General features: G+C 43.5%; 1 protein-coding gene across 2 annotated transcripts in view; it reads right to left on the reverse strand.

The window, feature by feature from the left end:
• Positions 1–1,138: 1,138 nt before the first annotated feature.
• The window catches only part of CEP85 (centrosomal protein 85kDa), a 36,736-nt gene continuing 9,972 nt past the window's right edge, over positions 1,139–27,902 (reverse strand). Inside the window, exons 2-14 of one of the 2 annotated variants that reach the window (XM_006777505.2) lie at positions 25,307–25,384; positions 21,742–21,894; positions 18,184–18,878; positions 17,273–17,406; positions 16,732–16,849; positions 14,931–15,116; positions 10,331–10,483; positions 9,977–10,128; positions 8,592–8,703; positions 7,670–7,720; positions 4,551–4,658; positions 3,185–3,410; positions 1,139–2,820 (exon numbers count right to left, since the gene is read on the reverse strand). In XM_006777505.2, the coding sequence (XP_006777568.1) occupies positions 2,660–2,820; positions 3,185–3,410; positions 4,551–4,658; positions 7,670–7,720; positions 8,592–8,703; positions 9,977–10,128; positions 10,331–10,483; positions 14,931–15,116; positions 16,732–16,849; positions 17,273–17,406; positions 18,184–18,878; positions 21,742–21,894; positions 25,307–25,361 (2,304 nt within the window). In that variant the 5' untranslated portion in view covers positions 25,362–25,384 and the 3' untranslated portion in view covers positions 1,139–2,659. Of the gene's footprint in view, positions 2,821–3,184; positions 3,411–4,550; positions 4,659–7,669; positions 7,721–8,591; positions 8,704–9,976; positions 10,129–10,330; positions 10,484–14,930; positions 15,117–16,731; positions 16,850–17,272; positions 17,407–18,183; positions 18,879–21,741; positions 21,895–22,187; positions 22,195–25,306; positions 25,385–27,902 lie in introns of those variants that run through there. The other variant, XM_015557265.1, reaches the window with a different exon arrangement.

Consider the following 27,902-nt stretch of genomic DNA (forward strand, 5'->3'; position numbering starts at 1 on the left):
AGGCTGGGGAGGGCCCTGATGGCTGGAAAGGCCGCCTCCACAGCCTCGCCTGGCTTTGCCACACCCAACTACCCACCCCCGGTGCCACGACAGCGCAGCGCAGCTCTGGGCTTTGCACTTTGAAGGCTGTTTTCAAACCTAAAGTTCCCAAGCTAGGGAACCTGGTTCCGAGGGGCTCTTTCACAAGGTCCACCAGGGGATACCCAAGTATGGCTAACCCCTCAGGATAGGAGGCGCACCAGAGCTTTGCCCCAAAGTTCCTCTCCACACATGGCATGCAGGTTTAGACAAGGAAGGGTGGCGGCAGGAGACAGGGCCACACCCTCAAGGAGCCAGATGGAGGCCAAGAGGCTGCTAGTTCTGGAAAGAAGTTAGTGTCAGGGCTCCCTGTTAACGACCCACAGCTGCCCGAGCTCCGTTTGTCTCAGTGGATAGACTCGAGCCTCAGCCTGTGGACTGAAGGGTCCCGGGTTTGATTCCAGTCAAGATCACCTGCCTGGGTTGCAGGCTCCATCATCAGTAGGGGCCGTGCAGGAGGCAGGCGATCCATGATTCTCATCATTAATGTTTCTCTCTCTCCCTCTCTGAAATCAAATACAAATATTAAAAAAAGATCCACAGCTGATTTTGAGGTAACCCAGCTCAATCCCAACTCCAGCTGCAGATGGCACTCTGAAACCACTCCTACTCTCAGGAAAAATTCAGGGAGCTCAAAGGGAGCGGATTCCAGGAACCAACCCAGCTTTGGAGACTGCTATCTGCCTGGGCTTGGGCATGTTGCCCCTGAGCAGTCCCCCGAGAAAGGCAATCCTAGCTCCCCAAAGCAAAAGCATTCAGACTTGCTCTGGGGAAGCCACTTCCTCATGGTGGCAGTTGACTTCCTCTCTCAGAAGATTACTCTTTCCAGTGGCAAATCTGCTCTATGATTCACGGCAGCTTTGCCCAATAGAAAGTTGTGTGGGAAGAGATCTAATTTTTCCCGTAGAACAATAGAGAAGTAGAGATACAGACACGAGGCTGGACCTGCCAACGGTCCCTCTTTGCTGTCTGAGGAACTTGGCTAACCTCCCAGGCTTTGGCTTCAACAAGCCAAAATGAGGGGTGGAGTAGGGGACTGTGGTGATGCAAGGCAATGGAAAACTGAGTCTGTAAATTTTTATTTTGTAATCAAAATAGGCAATACAAACCAGTTGACATAACAACGATTCATATAAATAACTGCTTATAAACTTTACGAGGAAAAATACCCGTGAGCATGGTGGCTGGGCTTCCAACACAGGGTGGAGACCAACCAGGCGGTTCTGCTTTCAGGAGAGGAGGCAGGAGCCCAGAGGCTAAGGGGATGGCTGGGTGAGGCTGCTCTGAATGGAAGGGATAAGTCACTCCATAAATAAAACACAACTTGTAAAAACACTTAAGGAGTCTCATTCAGACCCCGGAGTGAGGTCTAGGATATTGCCCTGACAGCACAAAGCTTAGCAAGAACCTCATGTTTGCTCTTTGAGACTCCTATAAACTGTTCAGTGTTCCCCACACCTACACATGACCTTCACTTGCCTGGGCTCCAGCTCTTGAGGAGCCTGGGGCCAGCTGGGCAATCAGATACAAACAACTGTGAGATGCTCCTTAAACGAGGAGCCAGGAGAAAACGGAAAGCAGAGAGTTCCAAGGCCCCAGAGAAACAAACAAAAAACACTGAAAACTATACCTTAAAGCTAACCTGTATTGGGTACTCCGAACTCTCAAGGAGCCCAGAACAGGAAAGGGAACCCCCTCAACAAAAGAGGCACAAATTAGGGCTGGGCATTGGCCCCAGCCCCAGGGTGAGGGGATGAGCAGCTTGACTGTTGACCTGTGGTATTCTGGGGGAAATCCTGCCTAAACCCAGAACCACAGGAAGAGTTTGCACTCAGAATCCAAGAAGGGGGCTACCTGGGTGACCTGAAAACCAAGAAGGGAGCCCAGGCCACAGGGCAGCTGGAGAGGGGGTCGCCTATAAAATGGCAGATGGAGGAGCCGGGCTATAATCCCCAGGCCTCCAATTACAGTGGGTACTATGCTAACGAATAGATCACCCTGAGGTGTCTGTGAGAACAAGAGCCCTGAGAAAGCAGCAGTGGAACTGGGCCTAAGCAAGCCCAGAAAGCCAGCTCAGCTCCCAGGAGGCTGGTGCTGGGGCCTGAGAATTCTTAAATGGCCACTGTTACTGGTACTCAGCCTTTCCAGGCCCCTCTAATGAACTCTGGGCAACAGCAGGACCAAGGTATGGAGTGGGAATGAATGTGGATCCACCCCAAAGGATGGAGAAGGGAAGTGAGCAGCCTGTTTGCCTTTGACATCAGCCTGGGGCTGGGAACAGTCTGTGAAGACTTATCAGGTGACCTGCAAAAGTTAATTAGTAACTCCCCCTCACAGTATGAATCAAGATGACAGGACAAATGCAATCCAACAAGGCAAAGCCAGTGTGTGACAGGGCAGGCACAGTTCTGTAGTCAGCCCCTGGCCCCAGATCAGGCTCTTACCTCCCTTCTACACCTTCTCTCTGGGAATAGCAGCAAACAGGAGGCAAGAGATTGTCAGGGCAGGACCTGCTGGACTGGGCTGTCAGCACACCAGGTCCTTCCTTGGGGAATACAACCTGTCCCACACCCAGCATTCCTCACTGCGTGACACAGTTTTCTCCCATGTCCTGGGCATATCTATCTGACATGGTGGTCCTTAAATCCTCGATGTCATGGCGCAGCTGTTGAACCTCTTCTAGTTTCCTCCTGATTACATCCGGCTTCTGTAAATCTAGTGGAGTCCCTGGGTGCTGTGCAGCTGGAGGGGAGAGCATTTTGAGAGAACATTAGTTAAGGGAAGCTGTCAGGTGGAGGGAGTAAGGCCCATGGTCTTGAGACACAGCACTTTTAAAAAAGCAGCTGGGGATAGTGGGCTGAAAATTTGCTGCCTAAGGGCCACTTTTTGCTTGTCCTGTGCCCAGGGACCCCCCCCCCCCCAAGATGCCTATTTCCAAAACAGATTTTCTGAACATCTCCTTTACAAAACACAAACTCTCAGAGGGCAGTGACCAAGCCTCCATAACCCTGTTGCCACGTTACCATAAAGATGGGAAAGGTGGATGAGGATGAGAGAATGAAAGCCATTCCCCTCTCCTGGGTCCCAGACTGGTCTGAGGACTCACAGTGAATGCCCAGGAGCAAGGAGAGATTGGGGTCATGGCCCTGGGCTCTCTGGGTCACAATGCTACAGACAGCTTGCAGATCTTGAAGACAGCTGGCCAACTCCTGGTGCAGCTCAAATGCCAGCTGGGCCGTGTCTGGTGAAGATGGGCACCCTGGTTGAGCTTGGCGCAGGTGTTCCTGGAGCGTCAGATTCTTTTCAATCAGGTCCTGGTTCTGTGCTGAAAGCTGAGTGGATAGATGGACAATATTAACCCAGGTCCAGAGAAAGGCAGTGTATCTGTACCTGAGTGTGGATAAATATGTGTGTGCAGGGTATGAGTCAGGTGATGTTCCTCCTCCCCATCCCTACTTACAGACTTAGCATTCCCACTTCCTTCTCGATTCCAGGCCCACTTCCTCCTGTAGGCAGGCCAGGCCCACAGAACTCCCGAACTGGAGAGGAAACCACTCCCCAGCAGACTCTGAGTCACCAGCCTCCAGGTTTCTGTTCAGGAACCAGAGAAGATACTCCCGCCCCTCGGAACTTTATCTGAAGCCAGTCCCTCAGCCAACACTGTTAGCCAGGCTATTAGAGAAGGCTTAATGTGAACTGTGAAATCTGAGGAGACACTGGTTTCAATCTCTCCCTGCCACCCTGACAAAAGTGGCCACCAGCCAGTCTGATCAGAGGGTGTCAGAGGAATAAAAGAAGTAATAGACAAGACAGCTAGTGGGCACTGGGTGGGGAGCTGGAGAAGCTGGGGACCTGGAGAACACAGTGCTGGAATTTATCCTTCCTTTTCGGACCTTCACTTCAGTGGAGCTGGGCTCACTACACAGACCAGTTACTCACGTATTACCTGTGTTTCTTTCCTCCTTTCACCCTGAACAGCTTAACCCACTCTGCTTCCCTCCCTATCTCTGTTCTGAAGACACTGAACAGTTCCCCAGCCCTTCACCCACAGTGAGCCATGTGACAATCCTTGCAATGGCAGACTCCTTCCTAGGTCTTGGCCATTGATCTTGGTTGTCCCCCAATGATAGCTGTTTACTCCATGAGGACCACCAAACCCTCAGTCTTCTTGAACCCTTCCCTTCCCAACTCCACAAATCTGTGGCTGTAGAAAGACAAAGGGAGAGTGACTTTCCACATACAAAAAGCATTCCTGGGTAATTATGGCCACTCTAAAACAGGCTTAGGACCTTTAATATAAAGGATGATGCAATGTCCCTTTTTATTCCTCTGCCAAAAAAACAAAAAAAACCCCAAACCAACAAAAAACCACCACCAAAACCCCTCAGCAGGCACCTTTCAAACATGGGAGCTCATGTGGGAGTAGGGATGGGAAGGGTACACAGAGACCAGGACTAGCTGAGGCTGCTCACCTCTTTGACAGCTGTGCGAAGCTGCTGCAAGGCTGTCTCCCTCTGCTGGGCCTCCTCTTTCAGGGCTTGGCTTGTTCCTTCTTCTTGAGCCACCTGCTGCTCTAGGCTCTAAATTCGATGGCAAGGAGTGACGGGAGAGCACACCAGGGGTAACAGGTCTGGTACAGACCATATCACCTCTGGCCTGGACTAAACAGTAAAGCCCTACCCTGCCCACACACTGCTGCTAAGAGATTATTTTAGAATAGCCCTGACTGAAACCCCCCTATAGCCAGTGACCATGTACAAAATAAGAGGCTAGTTCCTCGGCAGGGCATTCCAGGCCAGTCTAGCCCTTACCTACTTTTACAGCCATACCTCTTTTTACCCTCCACACAACCTCCATTTTAGCCAGACCTACAGAATAACTGGCTGGCCTTCATCCCCCAAGGCTCCAGCTTCAATATTGTTACTCATTCCTCTTCCCCTTCACCCAGAATTCTCTTCTGTTCTGCCTGTCACCCAGGAAACCTCCTCCAAGGCCACCCAAGCTTTCCTCAATCTGCAAATCAGATTCAATTCATCATAACCTCACCTTGCTACTCATACCGCCCTCAGAGACCATGAGTGCCTTTGTTGGTTGTGCAGATGATTCCTCCCTCCACTAGACCATTACTTTCTTTTTTAAAAATATTTTTTTTATTGATTTCAAAGAGAGGAAGGGAGAGGGAGAGAGATAAAAACGTCAAAGGGAGAAAATCATTGATTGGCTGCCACCTGCACACCCCCTCACCAGCGATTGAGCTCGCCACCTGGGGATGTACCTTGACTAGGAATCTAACTGTGACCTTCTTGTTCAAGGCCTGAGCCACGCCTGTCGGGCAAACAATTACTTTCTTGAGAGCAGGGAACATCCATTAGGTTGAATTCAATGTTTGCTGATAACTTACTGCGACATGCACTAAGGCTACTGAAAAGAATGCCAGTCGTTAAGGAGCTCACAGTCCAAGCCCCTCACAATATTGTTTTAAATGCTTTTACAGAGATGAGAAGGGGTAGGAGAACACTCCCACAGGCATCAAATCTAGATTGTAATGTATGTGTGTGGTGTGTGCATGCAGGGGTAGCCAGAGGGAGGAAAGTATTTATATTTATTATATTCTGCCTCTTATTCTATTCATTCTATTTCAATTTCCCCCCGATTTTGTAACTGATTTGAACAAATACAATATTGTAAAAATCTGAATTTTCCCATTTGTATTAATAAAAATATGTAACTTCCCAGGAGAATATCTCATCACTATGAAATACCCAATGTAACTATCCTGAACCCACATAATTCCAGCAAATTCATCTAATAATTTGCCTGAGAAGTCTCATCATGGCTAAATGTACCATTTAACATGTTAAGCTTTTGCAACCTTTGTGGAACATAGGGTTCCAGAAAACACAGACATTAAAACTCTACTAAAAACGCAAGATTTTAACTATATTTGGTTTGACTACACTCTAATAGGACTTGAAATATGAATTAGGTGAACTAAATAGGCATCGCCTGGCCCACAAATGGCAACGGCGGGATTGCAGCTTTTGTTGCTCCTCAGAATAAGTGTGTTTTATCCATTTTAGTGTGAAACCTCTTTTGGAGTCCAAAGAGAACCTGAGTGAACCTGCTTTTCCTAGGATTTCTTAGAGAACCCAATTAAGGACATGCCCACTCGGACCCAAGATTGAAACCAAGAGTTCTCTTTGATTTTTCCTTATGCTTCAATCCGCTATATTCTGACAGTCACTGATTCCTCTCAATTTTACCTCCTAAAATTCACAGAAATGCCAGGTTCCTTCACCATCTCTCACTAGGATTTTCACAACAGTTCACTGGCCTCCAGCTTTGTCTCTCTCCCAAGAGCAATCTTTTTCCATAAAAAGCCTGAATTGCTAACTTAACCACACCACACTCCAATTAAATGCTTTAGAAGATTCCCATCACCTACCTAAAGAATAAAAGCTGCCTGGCCAGTGTGGTTCAGTGGTTGAGCATCAACCCATGAACCAAGATATCCCCAGTAGGGGGCATGCAGGAGGTAGCTAATCCATGTTTTTCTCTCTATCCCTCTTCTTTTCTCTCTCTCTAAAATCATTATATTGCCCTAGCTGGTTTGGCTCAGTGGGTAGAACATTGGCCTGCGGACTGAAGGGTCCCAGGTTCAATTCTGACCAAGGGTGCATGCCTGGGTTGTGGGCTCAATCCCCAGTAGGGTGCATGCAGGAGGCAGCCGATCAATGATTCTCTCATCATTGATGTTTCTCTCTCTCTAGTGTGGCTAAGTGGTTGAGCATCGGATCCATGAACCAGGAATCACAGTTCAATTCTGGTCAGGCCACATGCCTGGGTTGCAGGTTCCATCACCAGTAGGGGGCGTGCAGGAGGCAGCTGATCAATGATTCTCTCATCCCTGATGTTTCTCTCTCCCTCTCCCTTCCTTTCTCTGAAATCAATAAAAACATATATTTATTTTTTAAAAAAGCTAACTTAATTGGAGAGACAAATTCTTCCCATACCCCAGTTCTCCATTCACCATCTTACTTCAACAGTATCACACTAGCCAAGTGTATTCTATATTTTTCATTAAGTATACTATAGAACTATCAGAGAGCTGTATGCTTGTAATTTTATTAAACTCTGTGAGTATAAAAAATTTATTTGGGTAAATGTTTAAAGTTAAAATATACTCTTCTAGTGTTTAATAAAAACAAAAACAAAAACAAAAACCAGTATCACACTGCTTGCAGCTCCATGTGCAAAACCCTGCTGTTTCATGCCTCCATGTTCCTACCTGTGCTGTTCCTTCTATCTGGAGCTCCAATACCATTCCTTCCAGCTCTACCTCTCTGCCTGCCTAATTCTTCCTCCTCCCTCAAGGGTCATGACCTCCAGAAACCCTTGATCTCCTCCTCCTCAACCAACTCTTCTATGCTCCCCTAGGGTAACATGAACATGGCACTCACTGCACTGATTGGATCTCATTCTTGTATTCCTAACACTGAACAAATTGGATGGCAGAGAATGGAACAGTGTTGGCTGAATTCTAGAGATTCCATTAAGTCCTGCCCACCATATCCCAAGGACTCCAGCTCACCTGTACTTGTGAGTGTAACTGGCCCATCTTCTGCTGTTGCCTTCCCACAATCTGAAAGGCAAAGTTATCAAGAAAGGCTATAAGCACACGTTGATGTTGAGGTAGGAGGCAAGAGGGCAAGAGACTACACTAGGACCTGTGGTCTGGCTATTAGCTCTACTGGCTACAGCCAGCCAGTCAATAGTGAGATCATGGTGAAGACAAGTTAACTCTACCTACAGAAATACAACCCAGATTCCTTATCCGATAGGCTAACCAACTTCACACTCCTGTGCTTCAGTCACACACACACAAATGAGTGTGGACTTACTACTGGGGGTGAGAGACAACCTCACCCTGATGACGGAGGGCCAGTGGAATTAACTTTATATATAGCCAGCTTACATTCCTGTTCTTTGGTCAAGGACATGACTAAAAATTCAGTTGAACAAAACCTGGCTTATCCAGGGCTGTGATGGTTGTTACGTATAGCCTTCTCACACTGAATGTTGAAGGAGAGAACCTGAATAGGCCCAGTTTCCTGTTCTTTGAGACCTCAGGTATTCTCTGAACTATTTCTGGGTCTTCTTTTTTGCTGATTTGTGATCAGTCTCACCAACAGGCCCTGGACTGCTCCTCTGCTGAATTAGGGCCACATCAGTGCCAGAGATTCTGTAGAGGGCCGGAGCAATGAATGAAGTGCACCATTTTGGAGCATCCGGTCTGAATGTTCAGAGGCATGTCCTCCCCTCACTTTCTTACCTGTCATAAGGATGAATACCTAAATGCAAACTTATTATGCAGGAGTGACTTCTCGGAAAAGAGGGAAAGGCTCTGGGTAATACAGATGGCCCAGGGCCAGAATTCATGGTGCCTTCCCCAAACACAAATTTCTCTTTCCTCTTAGCCTACCACCTGTTACAGCCTGGATACCCTCAATCACCTTTCGGAGAGAATCACATTCCTTCTGCCAGGACTCCATTTCCACCTTTGGACCTTCTTCCTGTTGGGCTGGACCTTCTCCACTGGCCTCCATACACTGCTTATCTTGCAGGCTGAAAGACAGTGGCCTCTTCAAGAAGTCTGAAGTCAGAGGGATGTGGCTCTGACTCCTGATCTGCTTGTATGTTTGGGACAAAACACTTAGGCCCTTCTGAGCCACAGCTGAGGATAACATTAGGTATGTTGTAATGGAAGGTGTGCCACCCTGAAACTACTTAGTCCCTTTATTAGAAGCCAATATCTATACCAGGGGTCCTCAAACTTTTTAAACAGGGGGCCAGTTCACTGTCCCTCAGACCGATGGAGGGCCCGACTATAGTTTAAAAAAAAACTATGAACAAATTCCTATGCACACTGCACATATCTTATTTTGAAGTAAAAAAACAAAACGGGAATAAATACAATTTATATTTGCATGTGGCCCACAGGCCGTAGTTTGAGGACCCCTGATCTATACAATGGCCACCTGCCCAAGGCTTTTATTCTTTGTTTTGATATCTAAAAAATAAACATTCATCACATGTATTTAGATTATAAAAGTCATACATGTATACTGTAGAACTTTGGAAACCATAAAAAAATCTCTTTTTCTTGGTATACATAGTTTGGGGCAGAATCAACTTTGTCCCCTAACTTCACTTCTGACTCCAAACAATGGTCTCCCCTAATGGATCCCCACAGTCACTTTCATCATGGCCCATCTGCTAAGATAAACAACAGGGTCACTGTGGTATATTAGGATGAAAAATCCAATCCATCCCATTAGAAACTGGATTTGATCCAAGAAGCTTTTGAAACACAGCCATCACATTTTCAGAAATTGCTATTAATATGGATGAGGCTCCCAAGACACCCTGAGAGTACATTATGCTATTTTGTTCTCAGAACCTGTTGTGGCAATCAAGAGCAATCCCTCGTGCGGAGAAGAAACAGATTCTGCTGGTAGTCTTTAGCTTACAAGGTTCAAAATGTGGATAACTCCCCAGTGCTCAGCACCAGGATCTACTTTTGCAAATATACAGACAACTTATTTCCCAGTTTATAAAGTGCTTTCATTCATTCAACACAGATAGTCAAGGATTATTATTCAGCATTGTTATGGCAGGCACTGAGCTGGACCCTTCTAAAGGATAAAATGACAAGTTCCCACTGTACCATTATATCCCCCAGACTCCATCTCAAAGACATAGGTCGTTTTTCTATTATTCACACTCCAAACAAAACGAAGCTTAGAGAAGAAGAGATCAGAGCAGTCACACAACTAGTACGGGGTGGCCAGGACCAGAACCTAGCCCTCCTCTTCCTCAACCGCACAGGGATGTTTACCTGTGTCCAGTGGAGCATTCTGCTTCTGTCTGTCTCAGGCTTTCCAGCTGAACCTCCTTCTTTCTGCAAGCTGCCTGGGTCTCCTCCAGCAAATCCTCCAACTCAGTCACTCTCTCCTGCAGCTCTGTGATCTTCAACTCAGAATCCTTAAGCTGGGAGACAGGATTCCATGCTTAGGTCAACAAACTAAAAAAGACTGTCTGGGTCTTATAAAATTTACAGTCCAGCTGTGTCTTGATATGGGGAGTTTCCTTTCGGGAACCACAGGGTAACTGCATACAGCAGAGGCGGAGAAAGTCCCCCTGGTTTGGCCACTCCCTGCTTGCCCCAGGTACGCCCAGACATTGCTGCTACCTGCTGGCTCTGCTTCTGATGGTCTTCCAGGGTGGGCAGGTCAGCCAGGTAGCGCTCCAAGGTTTCAATACGCTGCTGCTTCTCCCGGTTCTGCTCGGATTCCTTCTGGCATTTCTTTTTCAAATTATTGATATGTTTATCACGACCCTTGACCTAGGGAACGACATGTCCAGAATCTATCTCCATCGACTCCTCCAGGAACCTGAACATCAATTTTTTTTTTTTTAACTGACCACTGTCTCTGTTCTTAGAGCTGTAAATATTTTTCTACTACAATGAAGGCAGGAAGTGGTTCAAATTTTACCATTTGAGATTAGGGCATAAAGTGCAGAGTTAACACACCTGAACTTTCCAATCAAGGACAAGGAAGAAGAGCTCCCTGGGCTGTTTTCAAAAATTGCCCAAGTACTTCTGCATAATAAATAATCTGTCTGGCCCTAGCCGCTGTCCCATGCATTCCAGTTTGATTCCTGGTCAGGGCACAAATCTCCAGTAGGGGGCATGCAGGAGGCAGCAATTAATGTTTCTCACACAGATGTTTCTCCCTCTCCCTTTCTCTCTAAATAAATCAATAAAAATAAACAAACCGCCGAAACCGGTTTGGCTCAGTGGATAGAGCGTCGGCCTGTAGACTGAAAGGTCCCAGGTTCGATTCCGGTCAAGGGCATGTACCTGGGTTGCGGGCACATCCCCAGTAGGAGGTGTGCAGGAGGCAGCTGGTCGATGTTTCTCATCGATGTTTCCAACTCTCTATCTCCCTCCCTTCCTCTCTGTAAAAAATCAATAAAATATATTTAAAAAAAAAATAAACCAACAAAAAAAGTCAACAGAGGAGGAGACAAAGTATATAAGAAATTTCAATATATTTTCAGAAGATGAAAGTGGATGGAGGGATAAATGACTTGGAGCAGAGGAGTTATACTCTGCAGTGGGAGTTAACATTTAGAAAACAATGTGCCCTTCAGAACTCCCAATAATCTCTGTACTAAGGCACCAGGTACTCCTGAGGCAGGTTATCAGTCATAGATCTGAAAAATAGGGGGATTTACTGCAAGTCTATATACAGGTTAGCTGGATACCATCCTCACCCTAGGTTTCCCCAATAGGATAATGGAGATTTAATCTCTGGAGAAATCAAATGAGAGATTCCAGACTCAGGAATATCAGTCACAGCAGGCAGAGAGTGAAGTGGTGGGTTGAAAATAAGTACAAGTAAAAATCAATGTACACAACGGTGGGACTCTAAACCTCATCTTGTTCTCAGTGTCAAGAACCTAACAGCTAAAAGCATTCTTGCTCCCAGCTGTTCCATGGAACAGGCTGAAGATTCTTTTCTAAAGAGAGGTAAGACATTCAGATACTTATATTTGATGGTTCCCAAGAGAGATGGCAGTTTAAGTCTGGACATACTATAGACAAGTCTACCAGGCAACTACCATGAACCCAGAGCTTCCATCCAGCTTTTAAATACTTCCTTTTATTCAAGGATCACCAAGACTCTAACTTGAAAGTCACCAAACAAAATAAAAAGCCCTGAAGGAAACAAGAAACACTATAAGTAGGTGCAGATATCCCAAAAGGTATAATCAATATAATCAAAAAAATAAGCTAACTGCATCCATGAAATAAAAACAGCATAAGCCCTAGCTGGTTTGGATAGAGCATCGGCCTACGGACTGCAGGGTCCCAGGTTCGACTCAGTCAAGGGCACAAGCCTGGGTTGTGGGCTCGATCCCCAGTGGAGGGCATACAGGAGGCAGCCGGCCGATCAAGGATTCTCTCTCATCACTGATGTTTCTATCTCTCTCTCCCTCTCCCTTCCTCTCTGAAATCAATAAAAAAAATATTTTTAAGTAAATAAATACAGCAAAAGAACAAAAAAAGAATACTATTCATATATGTAGAAGTATATTTCAGGAGAAAGAGAAGAGTTGAGGATGAATACCTTTATGGAGTAGACTAGGCACAGAACTACTAACTTTTATTACAAACTTATTGGTATCTGATTATTTACCTTAGAGATTTGTATTATTTAGATTAAAAGTTTCTTTTCAATATATGTTTTTATTTATTTCAGAGAGCTAAGGAGAGGCAGAGAGAGACAGAAACATTAATGATAAGAGACTCATTGATTGACTGCCTCCTGCATGACCCCCACTGGGGATCGAGCCCACAACCCGGGCATGTGCCCTGACCAGGAATTGAACCGTGACCTCCTGGTTCATAGGTCAACGCTCAACCACTGAGCCACGCTGGCCAGGCTAAGTTTCTTTCATAACAAGTCTCTCAAAGTCTTTGTTGTACCAGAGGCACCAATATCACCTGGGAACTTGCTAAAATGTAGGCTCTCAGGCCTCTTCCCCTTCCAGAACTACTGAAGCTGGATCCACATTTTAAACAAGATCTCCAAGTAATTTTTTAAAAATATATTTTTATTGATTTCAGAGAGAGGAAGGGAGAGGGAGAGATAGAAACATCAATGATGAGAATCATTGACCGGCTGCTTCCTTCACGCCCCCTACTGGGAATCAAGCCCACAACCTGGGTATGTGCCCTTCATCCGAATCGAACCTGGGACCCTTCAGTCCCCAGGCCAGTGCTCTATCCACTAAGCCAACTGGCTAGGGCCAAGTCATTCTTTTTTACTATTCCTACTCCTAACCAAAACTAAGTTTAACCTTACTCTTAACCCTAACCATATACCTAAGCTCAACTTAAACCTAATCCTAACACTAAATCACACCTAACCCTCTTAATAACCCTAATACTAAACCCTAACCCAAAAACTATCTAACTTCTTCCACTAAGTGAAACCCTAACCCTAAAACTCAGCCCTATCCCTAACTTTAACCCCAACCCTACCCACTATTGCTAACCTCAACACTAACCCTAAAACTAACACAAAAGCTAACCTGATGTTTAACCTCAACATGAACCCAAACTCTACACTAACCCTAACCCTGACCCTATCCTAACAGTAACTCCATACCTAAACTTCACCCTAACCGTAACACTAATGCTAACAATATACCTAACCTTAAACTTAATCCTAACCTAACCCCAACACTCTATAAAATCCTCTTCATAACTCTAACACTAACCAAAATCCTAATCCAAACCTATACCTATCCTCAACACTAATCCTAACACTAATCCTAGACCGAACTCAACTCTCTATCACTAACTTTAACCAGAAACATAACTTTACTATCTTCAACCCTAATCCTGTCCCTAAACCAACCTCAACCCTAATACTATATCTAACCCTAACCCTGTACTAAACTCAACCCTAATTCTAACTCAAAACCTAATGCTATACCTAACCTCAATCCTAACCCTATACTGTCATACCTAACTTTAATCCCATAACAATATTATACTTAACCCTCTCTATAACCCTAATATAATCCTAACCCTAAACCTGTATCTTAACCTTATCCTTAACCTAATTCTAATCCTAACCCTACCAATATACCTAACCTCAATCCTAAACTTAATCCTAACACTAACCTTACACCTAAACTCAAACTGAAATCCAACCTTAACACTAACCCTATCTCTGTACTAAACTTCAACCCTACCCCGAACCTTTACCCTAAATCTTACCCTAATCCTAGCAATAACTTAACCCTATACCTAACCTCAGCCATACCCTAAACCTAGCCCAAGCTAACCCTAAACCTAAACTATACTTAACTTTAACCTAACTTAACCCTAAAACTAACCATATACGTGGGTCAACTCTAAACCTACTCTAAGTGACTCTTAAGCACATTAAAGTTTAAAGTTTAAGCACTGTTCTAGTTGATTTTGATGTAGATGGTCCAGAACTAAACATTATTAAACTGCCCCCACCCCTAGAACATCTGCATTAGAGAAAGCTGTGACTAGAACCAAAAGATTTTAAATCAGCCCTGGCTGTGTATCTCAGTGGTTAGAGCGCAGGCCCATGCACCGGAGGTCGTGGGTTCAATTCCTGGTCAAGAGCAAGTACCTGGGTTGGCTCCCTGGCCTGTGTGGGAGGCAACAAATCAATGTGTTTCTCTCACATCAATGTTTCTCTCTCCCTCTCTCCCCCTTTCCCTTCCACACTCTCTCTTAAAAAAAAAAAGAGGGAAAAAAAATTTTAAATCAGCTCCTTCTATGACAATCAAGCTCACTCAAAGACAATTCTAAGAGCAATGGCAAAAATGTAAAAACTCCCAAGCTGGCTGCACACATGGAATTCTTCTCCTTTTTAGGTAGAGTGAAGAGAAACCAGGCTGAATGGTGCAAATTTACCATAGGTATTTAAACATCATGCAATGGTATCATCTGGTATGACTGCTCAGGCCGGTTTTCCACCTACGTCACCTGGTGGCCCATCACAACCTGGGGCAGTGAGGGCTTATACTGTGGTAGTTTTGTGGAGATGAAACAGAAAGAAGGAGCTCCATTTCTAGCAGACCAGTCCTGCATGAGAAGTCAATGCAGGGTCTGACCCAATTGGCTGGCTTCCCCTGGTTCCAAGAATGGGGCCAGAAACAGCTTAGAGTTTGGCAGGAGAAAGCTGACTGTCAACTCCTTTGTGAATTAGAGAGCTATCAGCTCCTTAGCTCACCCTATCTTCCTGTTTCTTCCCCTCCTCTGAATGCTTCTGCAACGCCACTCTGAGAGACTCTCTGATGAGTTGGACTTCAACTTCTGAAGCAGAAAGTTTCCTTTCAAGCTCGATCTTTTCCTTGTTCAAGGCTTCTGTCTTCTGCGCAAACTGCGCACGTAAGAAAGTGTTCTCTCGTTGCAATTCCTGCAGAAAGATTCTCAATATACCTATTCCTTACTCTTACAGTCCCATGTAATTTACTTATCCCAGGAGACTTCATGGCCAAATATTATCTTTCTCTGAAAATTTCAAGCAGTGCTTCTCAGAATGTGATCCTAGGACTAACAGCATCAGTATCACCTGGGAATTTGTTAGAAATGCAAATTCTTGAGCCCAATTCCAAGACCCACTGAATCAGGAACTCTGGGGCTGGGTCTTAACAATCTATGTTTTAAAAAGCCCTCCAGATCCCTGGCTGGAGTGGCTCGGTTGGGTGTCATCCCGTGCCCCAAAAGGCTGCCAGTTAGATTACTGGTCAGGACACACACCCGAGTGGTGGGCTCGATCCCTGGGATGGGGTATGCAGGAGGCAACCGATCTATACGTCGCTCTCACACAGTTTCTCCCTCTCTCTTTCTAAAGATCAATTTAAAAAAATCTTTTTAGAAAAGCACTCCAGGTGATTCTGATGCACACTCACATTTCAGAACCACTGCCATGAAGCAATACCTGAGGAGTTATAGTATCATAGAAGGAACACAGGACAAGATACCAGAAGACCTGGACTCCAAGGCACAAGGCCAATTTTTTCATCAGTAAATCAGAGAACTGAACTAGATTTTATCTAACAACTAGAGGCCGGTGCATGAATTCGTGCATGGGTGGGGTCCCTAGGCCTGGCCAGCGATCAGGGCCAATTGGGGCCAGGCTGATCAGGGCCTGCTAGCCGGGAGGAGGGACCATGGGAGGTTGGCCACCAGTGCCCAAGGAGGGAACCGGCCCTCGGCCCCCCTGGGAAATGGGCTGTGTCCGCTGCCACCTACCCCCAGTTCCCTGTCCCATCCCAGGGCCTGAAGGCCCCAGCAGAGTCAGGAGAGGAGGCCATGGTCACCAGGTCGGGTGTGGGAAGAATGGACTCCTCCCCACCACCGCACGGTTCCCTGCCTCCCCCCCTACTCCCCTTCGCTCTCACAGCGACTGGTCAACCAGTCGTCCCAGTCATTCGGGTGTAACGATTGCTTAGGTTTTTATATATATAGATTTGATTCTATAAGATGGAACAGTCTCACAAGCCCACTAGGTGGCAAAATCAGTACTATAATTTGTCTATATCCATCACTCAAAAGCCCAAATTGCAGAGACTCTTAGCCAACAAAGCTGGCTTTTTCTAGAGTCATTGACTTCAGTGAGAATATGGCTTCCTTCAGTTGTTCCTAGACATGGAAGATAAAAATTAAAATGGCTCTAAATACACCGTTACATCTGCCTCTCCTTCCATTGGCCAGGGCTGGTAGATTAAGACCTCAGAACATCACCCAACTCTAGACCTTACAATGTACCTTGCTCTGCCTTCCTTTTCTCCCAAGTATATCCTGACACCAAAGCATCTGGACTTCCACCTGATTCTATCCTCAAGCCTTTTCTGCCCCCACATGGGCAGGACAAGAGATGCTTTAAATTAGGATGTTTACTCTTTGAGGGAAGGGACACCTTACATCACTTGGTTTCTTTTCTATTTCCTGGATACCTAACAGTGCCAAGCATAGCTAAGATACTAAATTATGACAAGCAGAATGCCAACCCAACTGCCAATGCTTACCTGCAGCCTCAGCAAGCAGACATCCCCAAAGGGGGCAGGGCGGCCCAAAAGGGCACTGTGGACTTGTAGTTCACTCTCTCGCACTTTCTGCTCCAGCTGAGAGATGTGTTTCCTCTGTCTGCAAAAGCCAGAAGAATAGGGTCCAGGATTCTAACACTAACCAACTTGCAAATATAAGCCCCCACTTTCCTTAGATGGGTACATCGATGCTATATAAGCAAGGACCTTAGATTCTGGGCAGTACTATTTTGCTGGAGGAGAACAAATGAGAAAGCTGACTGAGGGGAAATGAAGAAAGATCAGTTACAAAGAAACCGCTGCCTGCTTTAGGCATTCCCACAGCCCCTGCAGATACACAATTGGTCTATCACATTTGTCAGCTAGAGGACTAGGCTGCTTATCAACCTAGCTCTACCATGAGGCAAGGAGTAAACATAAACAGAGGGGAATGTACTGCCCTTGAGGAGAATTCATTAAGTGTCCTTAGTGGGGGCTGAGAGAACAGAAGCTGGTCTATGGTAGGTACCCTATGCTCTCTTACTTGTCAATGAGGAGTTCCTTTTCCTTTAGAAGGTGTTCATTACTGTTCAAGATGCTGACCAACTGTGCTGGTTCTAACATGGGCAGTGAAGGAGCAAATGCAGCAGGATGGTGGCAGGTGGCTCCATTCTGAAGCTGAAAGACAAGCAGGACCAAAGGGGCTTGATCTTGACCCACAGGCACCTGAAAACACCTGAGCAATATGCTGGGTCTGTAGTCAAGGTTCATTTTGGCTCAGACTAAGAAGGCCCAGTGTTTATGAAATAATTTTAGCTCTGATGCATGACTGGAAAGAACCTGCCAGGGAGACTTCTGCCAACTGGACACAGCTCAGAAAGGCTCTAGTTTCTAAGAAAAGGTCAGTTATCTTTTATTATCTGACAACAGAAGCAAACCAAGAGCTAAGATGTCCTCAACAACTAGGAAAAAATAGTATATTCAGCTTCTTTCCTTCCCACTCTTAAGTAGCACATGGACTTTTTTAAAAACACAAAACTGGTATAGTGGAAAAAGCATAGGGGTTCAAAGACAATTTTTAAACCCTAGCTCTGTCACTTAACCAGCTTTGTGATCCTGGGCAAATTACTTAGTCTAAGAACCTACTAAATTTCTACATATACCTCACCAAGATGCTATAAGGATTAATTAAGATTCTGTAAGTAAAAGTACCTAGCCTAGTGACTTTTTTGGGTCTTCTCTTGTAACCCTCTACTTTGGAGAACCTATCTGGTGTTTCATTAGACCACCAACAGATTCAATGGCATCCATAAGCCTTCATTTCTTATCTATAAACATTTTCCCTCTTTCTTACAAATGTTTTCTTTAGAGTCAAAACTTAGAAGACACAACCTATACAAGTTCAAAGATCTGTACCAAACCCCAAAATCCAAGCAAAGAAGCCCCTCTACCTACCTGCATTTGTTCCATCTGTAAACGAATCAATTCCAGATGCTGCCGACAAGTGCTGAGCTCACAAGACCGCTCTCGAGGATGCCAAGGGTCAGAATTTGGCTGCCACACCTGAGAGGATAGAGGCTTGGAGAGCCCAGGAGCAGGCTGGAGTCCCAAAGGGAGCAACCCACTGCTGCTAGGATGTAGTCCATTCCGATCACATACCACACCACTGTCTGGGGTCTTCTTGGTCTCAGGCAACCCTTTGTATAACTCCTTGTTTGGGTCGGTTCTTAGGTTGTGGAAGTGGACCCTGTAGCGAGGATCTGAATAAAGTGTCTCCATCACTGCTGACTGATTAAGGGTAGACTCCATACTGGGAATATCAAACTTCCTCATCTCTTCTTCTCTTTCATGGCCCACGGCTGGAAACCAAGTCCGCTCAATTCCATTTTCTCCAGCAGTACCACAATGATACATGAAATCTCTAGATAAGCCTGGAGAATGTTTCATTCCACCAAGCTCTCCATTTCTTGTCATTCCCACACTTTCAGCCAATCCTGACAAAGGGATTTTGGAGGAAGAGGGTCTGGCAGGTGTAGAATTTGGCTTGGCAGGAGAGGTCCCTAAAGTAGAAGGCATCACATGGGCTGTTGGAATGGTCACGTGGCTTTTGATGGGCTGGAAAGACGGACTGCTACTTGAGCTGCAAAAATCTGTGGAGAGAATAGTCTTCCATAAGTCAAAATCAAAGCAGCAAGGTTTGTGGAGTTGAGCTGCTATGTCTGATGTTCTCTGCCTATCCTGAGACCAAGGAGAGAGGCATTATCATCACAAATATCAGGCAAGAAGACACGATAGCCTAACTGGGAGATGTGTGTTCTAGGTTCTCAAATGCTATTCACAAGGTAAACCAACAAAAGGCAACACTGGATTCACTTTCAATTTATACTCTATCCCTTGTTTTTTAATAGAAAATCTTGCCAGTCAACAAAGCTGAAAACTGAACTTAAAAAAAAAATCAGCCCTAGCTGGTTTGGCTCAGTGGATAGAGCACTGGCCTTCAGACTGAAGGGTCCCAGGTTCGATTCCAGGCACATGCCTGAGTTGTGGGCTCAATCCCCGGTAGGAGGCATGCAGGAGGTAGCTGATCAATGATTCTCTCTCATCACTGATGTTTCTCTCTCCCTCTCCCTTCCTCTCTGAAATCAATAAAAACATATTAAAAAAAGAAACTTAAAAAAACAATCACTTACTTAAGGGAAATGGATTAGGTCCTACTCTTCTGGGAGCTGGGAACCTCTAAGCTATAATCCAATCTAATAAAAATATCCTTTCCAAGATCTGCAAGAATCCTCTGTGACCTCCAAAAGCTCCCCAGTGAAGGTGAGGAATGAATCTAAACCATCTGAAGAATAAGGCAAACTGGATAGTGCCGCTCTAGATCCAAGGCAGGGAATACAGCTTCGAATCAAGCTTCTGTTCTTTCTCCCACACACCAGAAGCAACTGCCTGGATATGTGAAGTTATTCTTAGTAACTCTCAGGTTTCATTCTCGCACAGTGAGCATTCTCAAGTGGGTACACACTGAAATGCTCTAACTTGTATTTTGCCTTTCACTTACCCCTTTGTTTGTATCCAACTGTGATTTTTTCCCTTTTCCCTCAGACTGGACTTATGTTTCTTTTAGCTCCTTCCTAGTCTTGGAAGACAATTATTATTAGCCCTGCCATAGAAGGTTCATATTTCCAACTTTTAAGTGCTACTCTGAAGAAGACTACAAGGGCACAGTACTAACATGCCAGGGTAGTGGCTACAAGAAAACATACCTGTTACCTTACTGAGGCAGAAAACTGAGTAAGGGGAAAGGAATATAAATGTCTTCCCTTTTCAATTATGCCCAGAACTCTTTTCTAAACCAAGCGCACCTACCCTGGTAAGAGTGGACTAGCAATCTGTTTCTTTTTTTCTTTCCATCAACCAACAAAGAACACACTCAGCTACCAAGGACAGATACTATAACCTTTCCTAGAATTATATGAGTACAGATGAGCGACCATCTTCTCATATGAGTTTGTAAGCAGCTCTTTAAAAACACAGGCAATGCCCTAACCGGTTTGGCTCAGTGGATAGAGCGTCACCCTGTAGACTCAAGGGTCCAAGGTTCAATTCCGGTCAAGGGCATGTTCCTTGGTTGCGGGCACATCCCCAGTAGGAGGTGTGCAGGAGGCAGCTGATCGATGTTTCTCTCTCATGGATGTTTCTCTCTAACCCTCTCCCTTACTCTCTGTAAAAAATAAAAAAAAAAGTATTAAAAAAAAAAGGACTTCCAAGACTAGGAAGCTCTCTACTTAAAATCCTCCATAACACCCAGCCAGTGTGCCTCAGTGGTTGAGCCCTGATCTATGATGTCATGGTTCGATTCCTGGTCAGGGCACATGCCTGGATTGTAGGCTTGATTCTTGGTGGGAGGCGTGCAGGAGGCAGCCGATCAATGATTCTCTCTTATCATTGATGTTTCTCTCTCTCCCTTCTTCTCTAAAATAAAAAAATGTATTTTTTAAAATCCCCCATAACAGCATAATAGTATCCACTCTCACTAACAGTTCCTGCTCCAAAAATGTAATTTTGGAACAGAAGAGAGGGACTGCTACGAAGGGCTGCTAATATGTTGAAGTTAGTTAACACCTCTTTCCATTCTCCATTCACAGCACCACTCTCTCTCTCAAGACTCACCAAATTCAGTTTTGACCCCATAACACCCAAAGTAGTAATGCCAAAGCCCAAAAGGTACTACCTGACCCAGGAGAATATAGTTTTTCTAATTTCCTGGTGAGTGTGGTCCACCTATGGATGACAGAAGTGAAGTCTATCAGCATTTGTCACTTGTCTATTGGGTTTGTTTATTTATATTAAGGAAACTGCCTGATTCTTACAAAATACTAAAAAGTAAGTTGGACCTGAAGTATGATTTGCGGTTCAGAACACTTTGAAACAAAATGACAGCACTTATTTTTAAAAGGGTCACTACCTTGCACAATTTTCAAAGTCTTTCAAAATTTAGTATATGGGATATGTTGTTTTTATTTAGAGAAGTCTGGCTTTTACCTGAGCCTCTCCCCGAAAACTATTAGCCATTTTTTTTAACTACCTTGAAAGCCCTCTCCCATGCATTGACCAAATGGAAATAATAAAGCTTTTTGCAGCAAAAACAAAACAAAACCCAAACAAACAAACAACAAAACGACAGGTGGGACAGGGCCAGATCATAAGAGAACTGAGGCCTCTGAATTTTATCCTGTAAATAATGGAAATGTGAGGATTGCAGAAAAAAGGAAACTATGAAATCAGGCTTTTAGAAAGATTAATCTGGCAGTAGAAGAAAGATTAGACGTTGTTTGTGATAGGACAAACAGTAGAAATTTAGAGGAAGGGACCAGCTGTGGGAAGCATGGAATAAGAAGTATCAGGCAGACTTAGTGGACTGACTTATGAATATTCTGGAAATGACAATACACCTGGCATACAACCTGAAAGCGACAACACATATTGGTAATCAAATTATTAATCCAAACTTACCCTCTGTCATGTCTGAGCATGATGTGCCAATGGCTGTGTCCCCACTGTCAGTAACACTGGAACAGCGGCTGAAGCGGCTCCGAAAGGCCTCCGAGATAACTGGAGTCTGCCATTCACAACCCAGAGAACTGCTTTTCTTAATCACAATGGAACCTGAAACAAGAAGCATTTCTACCTTTAGAGTGAACCAGCTGATGCAACCCCACAAGACTCTTTTTAAAAAATCACTTAAGCCCTAACCGGTTGGGCTCAGTGGATAGAGCATCGGCCTGCGGACTGAAGGGGCCCAGGTTCGATTCCGGTCAAGGGCATGTACCTTGGTTGCAGGCACATCCCCAGTAGGGGGTGTGCAGGAGGCAGCTGATCGATGTTTCTAACTCTCTATCCCTCTCCCTTCCGCTCTATAAAAAATCAATAAAATATATATATATATTTTAAAAAATCACTTGAACTTGTGAGAAATAGCAGCATCCCACCCCCTTCTCGCTCCTGTGCCTATTTCAGCAACTCTGAGTTTGTTAATTTTAAATGGAAATAGCATGAGAAGTGAGAATGTTCAAAGACAGAACCAAGACCTACCAGGAATCCAGGAGTACTGAGACAGAAAACAATAATATTTGATAGTAGCTACCATTTCTGAAATCTAGAAGCCACAGCACTTTATAAACATGATCTCATCTACCTATTTACTGAAAAGTATTATCATATTAACACCCCTATTTTATAGAGGATAGAACTGAGATTGGAACCTAGGATGTTCTAATCCCAATACCCACATTTTTCCTTCTTACAAGCTTTAACAACAGGTGCTGTTAGCCTTCTGGGCAAGACAATGTATAAAGGATGATTTAGCATTCCTGGTCCCCATCCACTAAATGCCAGGAGTAGCCCACCCCATCCTACCATCATTGTGCAACCTGAAACTACCCTGTATGTTTCCAAATGCTTCCTATGGTAATAGGAAAACCACTGTTTGACTGAACCACAGTGCCCTCATGAGTAGGGTGAATCCAGATCAAGGTGAGTCTTAAAAGTCAACCTAAAGAGCTTTTGAGAGCAATGCAAAAACAAACAAACACCCCAAACCAACCAAACAAAGTTTCTGAGTGGGTAAGATATAAGATTGATGAAATTTATTTGACTTTACTAACAAAGATTTAAATTCAAATTATTTGTTTTAAAAAATTTTTATTTATTGATTTGAGAGAGAAACAGATTTGTTGTCCCACTTAGTTATGCATTCATTTGTTGATTCTTGTATGTGCCTTGACTGGGAATGGAACAGCAACCTTGGCACATCAGGACAATGCTCTAATCAACTGACTACCCGGCCAGGGCTCAAATTATTTTTTTTTAAAACCACTATAATTTTTCTAAATTGTAACTGATGACCCATGTAAAAAAACAAACAGAAAAAAGCATAAACAACAAAAAAACAAACAATAAAAAGGTAATGGCAGTTATTTAATTCATTTTTTTTCATTTAATTCATTGAAGTATCAGAGTTTAAGATGAAATCAGAAAATATGGTTCTACAGATTCTCTGAGCTAGTGTGAAGCCAATAATATTTGAACACAATCATCTTATTCCCTTCTTCCAAGCCACCTAATTCCTTCTACTTTTGTTCCTTTTTGAGCTACCATTACTTCTGCATTCTACTGAAGGAACCCTAATTTTACCTAAAGACTCCTTTTATCCTTTGGGTCACAGTGAACTGTCTGATTTGAAAGAATCTATATACATGCAGCAATCTGTAATAGTCTTTTTTAAAATGAAAGTCTTTCATTAATATTTATTTTTTTAGAGAGAGGAAGGGAGAGAGAGAGAAACATGGATGTGAGAAACATTAATTGGTTGCTTCCCGTACATGTCCCAACTGGGGATAGAACCCACAACTGAGACATGTGCATTGATCTAGAATTGAACCCGCCACCTTTTGGTGTACTGGATGATGCTCCAACCACAATGGTGAGGGCATGTAATAATCTTTAATAAAAGACATAACCAACAATCAGATCTTCTGATCAGTGTAAGATTAGCCAGTGTTAACTATACTAAATTAGTGTAATACTAGCCAGAAGCAAAGAAATTTGACCTCTTGGTCAGTCTATATAGTGTTACCTCTCTAGTCAGTGTAGTTTACCAGGCCTTTTGAAGTAGTAAAAATTGATTGAGGACCTGTATTACCATGTTCCTGGCCTCCTACTAGAAACCACTCTGTTATTACCATTACTAATCTTCCATTCCTCACCACTAACCACTTTTCTCATGCACCCACTCCATATATCAATTCTAAAGACATACTTGCTAAAATAAAAGTATGTTTGGTGTATAGAGGCTTATGCTTATTTCAAAATTCAAGTTTGAAAGCTGAAATTTTCTTGTGTCATATCACATACTATCAGTAGCATCCTTATCAAACTTTAACCATTATTAATGAAATGAAAAACTATTGAAGACAAAACCATAAAAAGAAATTGAGCTTTCTTAGGAATTGCTACATTCCAGAAACTTGCATTATACACACAATTGTTATAAGAAACTAGAGGCCCAATGCATGAAATTCGTGGAAGAGTAGGCCTTCCTTCTCCCGGCACCGGCTTCCCTCTGGCACCCAGGACCCGGGCTTTTTATGGCTGCTGGCAGGCACCCAGGATCGGGCCTTTGCTCCACCCTGGCTTGGTCCGGAATGACATCCGGTTTAATTAGCATATTACCCTTTTATTATTATAGATTGTACAATCCAGTCTAAGACAGTGCACGGCACATAAGGATGTTCAAATAGTTGCTGAATGAATCTTAAATTGATTCAGCAAATGTTTTTCAAAGTGCTTACTATATGCAAGGCAGCATGCCTAGGCAAACAGAACAACCATCTACCAAATGTCTGCTTTGAGGCACCGTGGGATTTTAAAATTAAATAAAATAAGACATACCCTTAATCGAAGGAAATGTATCCTTTTCTTCATAAATAGCACAGAATTCAAAAAGTTATTTTTGGAATGCTACTTCCTAATTAAATGTACCATATCTAGTTAATGTGTATTGTGTGTATATATTTATATAGGTTTTAGTATATCTGAGTTTTCAAAATCTTGTCAATCCATTCTAGAGACAAATTCCTGAGTCTCCTGTGACAATACAACTGAGACTGTTGGCATTCAAGAAGAATTCCAATCTTTGTGGGCTAGCAGATGACTGACTCACTCACAAAACTACAAAGACAACATAGAGCACAGTAATTTATGCTGTGTTTTTCTGATTTCAAATAGCACTATGTTCCAAAGTCATTCTGTTCCAATCCTTTATGTGTCCTCCTGTCTCAATCAATCATGTGGTCTTGTTGTAAGCGCTGTACGACCAGACATAAATAGTCTTGGAGAGACCTCTTTTTCCTTTCAATATAGCCCATGTTACTGAACTCAATAACAAAACCAACAATTAAATATTAATACCAGCATTTCAGCAAATATTTGCTTGCTCAGTTTGTCCTTTAAAGAAAATTTCTGTTATAAAATAACAGAGCAAAGGTCAGAATTTACCCAGAAAACTTTGACTACTCACCTGGTGAAGTGGGATGAGAGTTTCTCTCACTTGGATATTTTTCCTGCATGGCCATCAACACAGTTATTTGACCCAACTCTAGAATGAAGGGATAAACAGTCAGATCTCTCCACTATCTTTTAATTTCCCATAACTCATTCCCATTCAACTAAAACAATCAAAATCATACAGAGGATGCAAGTATTCTTCCACATGTTTACTCTTAAGGATACTTTTTAAGGCAAACCAATTCACAATACTCCACCCCACTTTTCTTCCTAAAGCAAGGAGAAAAAAACCTAGACCCAAAGAGACTCCCAACATTCATCTTATATGGTCTTAGAACCCCTTCAATTGTTGCAAAAATTAAAAATATTACTTTTAACTAAATTTTGCCATGAATCATCTTAGCCATGGGGACAGGATGGGAGGATGGGGTGGAAAAAGAACTAATTAACCAAACCAACAATTAAGTATTATGGCTTCAATTATGATTAACATAAAAACAAAATTCCCTTATTCTCCCAGTAATCACATGATGCACAAAGATGACAGAATTCTTGGTCATTAGCAGAACCCCAGTCCTTAGGTGGGAACATGAGGATTTCTTCTCATTTCTCCACTCCTTAAAATATTTATATTTACTCTAATGTAGGTTCTGAGAATTCAGCAGAAATCTGATTACTATCTGTGTAAACAAAAGCTTTAACTATAATAATTGCAAGTAATATCTTATATTTGCATAATACTTGAGAGGCAGTACAGAGAATTGTTTCACAATTTATATTCTATTTCTCTATAATACTCTTTAATACTTTATTTATTTTATTGACTTTTTTTTTTTTTGAGAGAGAGGAAGGGAGAGAGATAGAGAAACATCGATGTGAGAGAAACATAGATGGGCTGCCTCCTACTGGGGATTGAGCCTGAATATTGGGCATGTGCCCAGACTGAGAATCGAACCAGAGACCTTTTGGTGCATGGGAAGATGCCCAACCGAGTTACACCAGCCAGGGTTCACAGTATGGACTCTTGATCAGACAGCTTGGGTTTGAAGTGTGACTTAGTAATTTATTTGCTTTATAAGGAAGGCAAATTTTTTTAATATCTCTGCACCTCAGTTCCTTCATATAAAAATGAATATAGCCCTGACTGGTTTGGCTCAGTGGATAGAGCATCGGCCTGCGGACTGAAGGGTCCCAGGTTCGATTCCGGTCAAGGGCATGTACCTTGGTTGTGGGCACATCCCCAGTAGGGAGTGTGCAGGAAGCAGCGGATCGATGTTTCTCTCTCATCGATGTTTCTAACTCTCTATCCCTCTCCCTTCCTCTCTGTAAAATATCAATAAAATATATATTAAAAAAAATAATAAAATAAAAATGAATATAATGACAGCACCTAACTCATGTTAATTCTTTTAAAATTAACTTACAACAGTGCCTGACACATACTAAGTGCTTTGTTAAAGTTTTTTTTAATTATACATGTCAATAAAAGTGGCAGTTTGGCCCCTGGAGGATAAAGTATAAATGTGGAAACTTTGAATTCATAAGAGCCTACAAAGAGTTTGGGACAAACTCTTAGAAGTGAATTTAAAACTTTGGAGGGAAAAAAAGAAGCTATATGGTACTATTTCTCTAATGTACTTCACTGACCTCTACAGTTTTCTTTTAGTAACAGCAACCAAACCCTCACTAATTCACTGCATTTACAACAGAAATCCCAGGTCTTCACATACTGATTAAAAGTTTTGTTCAGTAATAAAAGCTTCAATTTATGGCTAGTATCATTCAATGTGTTAATGGTGAAACAGAAGGATTAGATTACCTACCTACTAGTGATATCAAACAATCAATATCAAAATCCTTTTTTTAAAATCCCTTTCTTTTTTTTTTACAGAGAGGAAGGAAGAGGGATAGAGAGTTAGAAACATCGATAAGAGAGAAACATTGATCAGCTGCCTCCTGCACACCCCCTACTGGGGATGTGCCTGCAACCAAAGTACATGCTCTTGACCAGAGTCGAACCTGGGACCTTTCAGTTCGCAGGCTGACGCTCTATCCACTGAGCCAAACCGGTTACGGCTCATCCCGTTCTTTAAAGTAGAACAAAATGATAGGCCCACTGGATTCTAAGATCTTTTCAAATGGACATAAATTAAAAATAGAATGACAATGGAACTTTCAGTTAACAGATTCACTCCTAGGTATATAATCTCTTCAAAAGAAATAAAAATATAGGCCCACAAAATCTTGTATATGAACACTCACAGCAGTTAAATAAATAAAACTAGAGGCCCGGTGCCGGTGCACAAAAATTTGTGCACTGGGGTGGGGGGGGGGGCGGGGAATCCCTCGGCCCAGCCTGTGCCCTCTTGCAGTCTGGGGCCCCTCGGGGGATAACCACCTGCTGGCGTGCTGTAGGCCCACTCACAAGGGGATTGGGTCTAAGCTGGCAGTCAGACATCCCTCTGGCAGCCCAGGAGCCCTTGGGGGATGTCCAACTAATGGCTTAGGCCTGCTGCCTGCCGTTAGTCTGACTACCTTAGTGCCACCACGTAGGTGGGAGAGGCTTCTGCCACCGCTGCTGCACTGGCCAGCCCTGAACCAGCTTCTGG

The sequence above is a fragment of the Myotis davidii genome, unplaced genomic scaffold (assembly GCF_000327345.1).
Source record: "Myotis davidii unplaced genomic scaffold, ASM32734v1 scaffold149, whole genome shotgun sequence".
Taxonomy (NCBI): domain Eukaryota; kingdom Metazoa; phylum Chordata; class Mammalia; order Chiroptera; family Vespertilionidae; genus Myotis; species Myotis davidii.